The sequence below is a fragment of the Enhydra lutris genome, unplaced genomic scaffold (assembly GCF_002288905.1).
Source record: "Enhydra lutris kenyoni isolate GAN:26980312 unplaced genomic scaffold, ASM228890v2 scaffoldscaffold5, whole genome shotgun sequence".
NCBI classification, from domain to species: domain Eukaryota; kingdom Metazoa; phylum Chordata; class Mammalia; order Carnivora; family Mustelidae; genus Enhydra; species Enhydra lutris.
This window is the reverse complement of record NW_019154089.1, coordinates 139,853-140,869: the sequence shown is the minus strand read 5'-3', so window position 1 is coordinate 140,869 and position 1,017 is coordinate 139,853. Positions and strand designations below refer to the sequence as shown.

The 1,017-nt window shown below is 35.4% G+C and overlaps 1 protein-coding gene across 1 annotated transcript in view; it reads left to right on the top strand.

Moving 5' to 3' along the window:
- LOC111141050 (protocadherin beta-7-like) overlaps nt 1-189 on the top strand; it is a 14,259-nt gene extending 14,070 nt beyond the window's left edge. Inside the window, exon 4 of the mRNA XM_022493379.1 lies at nt 1-189. Within this exon, the coding sequence (XP_022349087.1) occupies nt 1-189 (189 nt within the window).
- The last annotated feature ends 828 nt before the right edge of the window (nt 190-1,017 follow it).

Below are 1,017 nucleotides of genomic sequence, written 5' to 3'. Positions count from 1 at the left end.
GTGGACGTCAGCGGCGATGGGACCCTGTCCCACAGCTACCAGTATGAGGTGTGTCTGAGGGGAGGGTCTGGGACCGGCGAGTTCAAGTTCGTCAAACCCATTATCCCCAATATCCAGGCACAGAGCTCTGGGAGGAATAGTGAAGAAAATCCCACCTTTCGAAATAGCTTTGGATTTAATTTTCAGTAAAAATTCTTTTTATATTTGCATTTACTTTTACGTGCTGTACTATAATATCCCTATTAGTTTAGTTTCAAAACTCCTACTTATTGTGCCGGTTCAAGACTAATTTTAAGTGCTATCTATCTGTTTTACAATGTTATTTCATCCTTCTTCCCCTTAATAGCTAGCTTTAATTAGCATCCTATTCTAAATAATAGTTTTAAGGTTTAATTATTTCAAAATGTGCAAGGATTTAGTTATTATTTCTTAGCTAGAGAACAAGTTTTTACTTTTCTCCTAGTATATTTCATAGACTAACCTCTTGATCCTAATCACCTTGTACTTCCTTCATGTAAGAAGACATACCTTCACTTCTGACCTTATCTAACATTCTATTTAATCATATTTTTAAGAACCATGTCATCAAGCATTTAAAAAGCAATATTTCTCTATTACTCTGCTCATGACACAGTGAGGTCATTTTGTGAGTGATATTGGGCTCATAAGATATCTTGTAGTCATATTATTCATTTTCCTTAAACACACTACTCTTACAGTTTTTTAGTGTTCACTTTTGCTGACACATGTAAAATAGGTCATGTCTTACAATTCCAAGGAAATGTAATAATCTGCATGAAAATGAAAATAAAAACATTTTGAAAAGTTTTGTGAGAATATTGGTGGATTGTTGGAAAGCTAGTCACTTTTCATTTCATTCTGTAAATTTATTTTAGTTGTTAAGAAAATTTAAAATCAGGGTGCTTGAGGGGCTCAGTCCTTAAGCATCTTCCTCTAGCTCAGGTCATGATCCCAGGGTTTTGGGATGGAGCGCTGAATTATGCTCCCTGCTCTAGC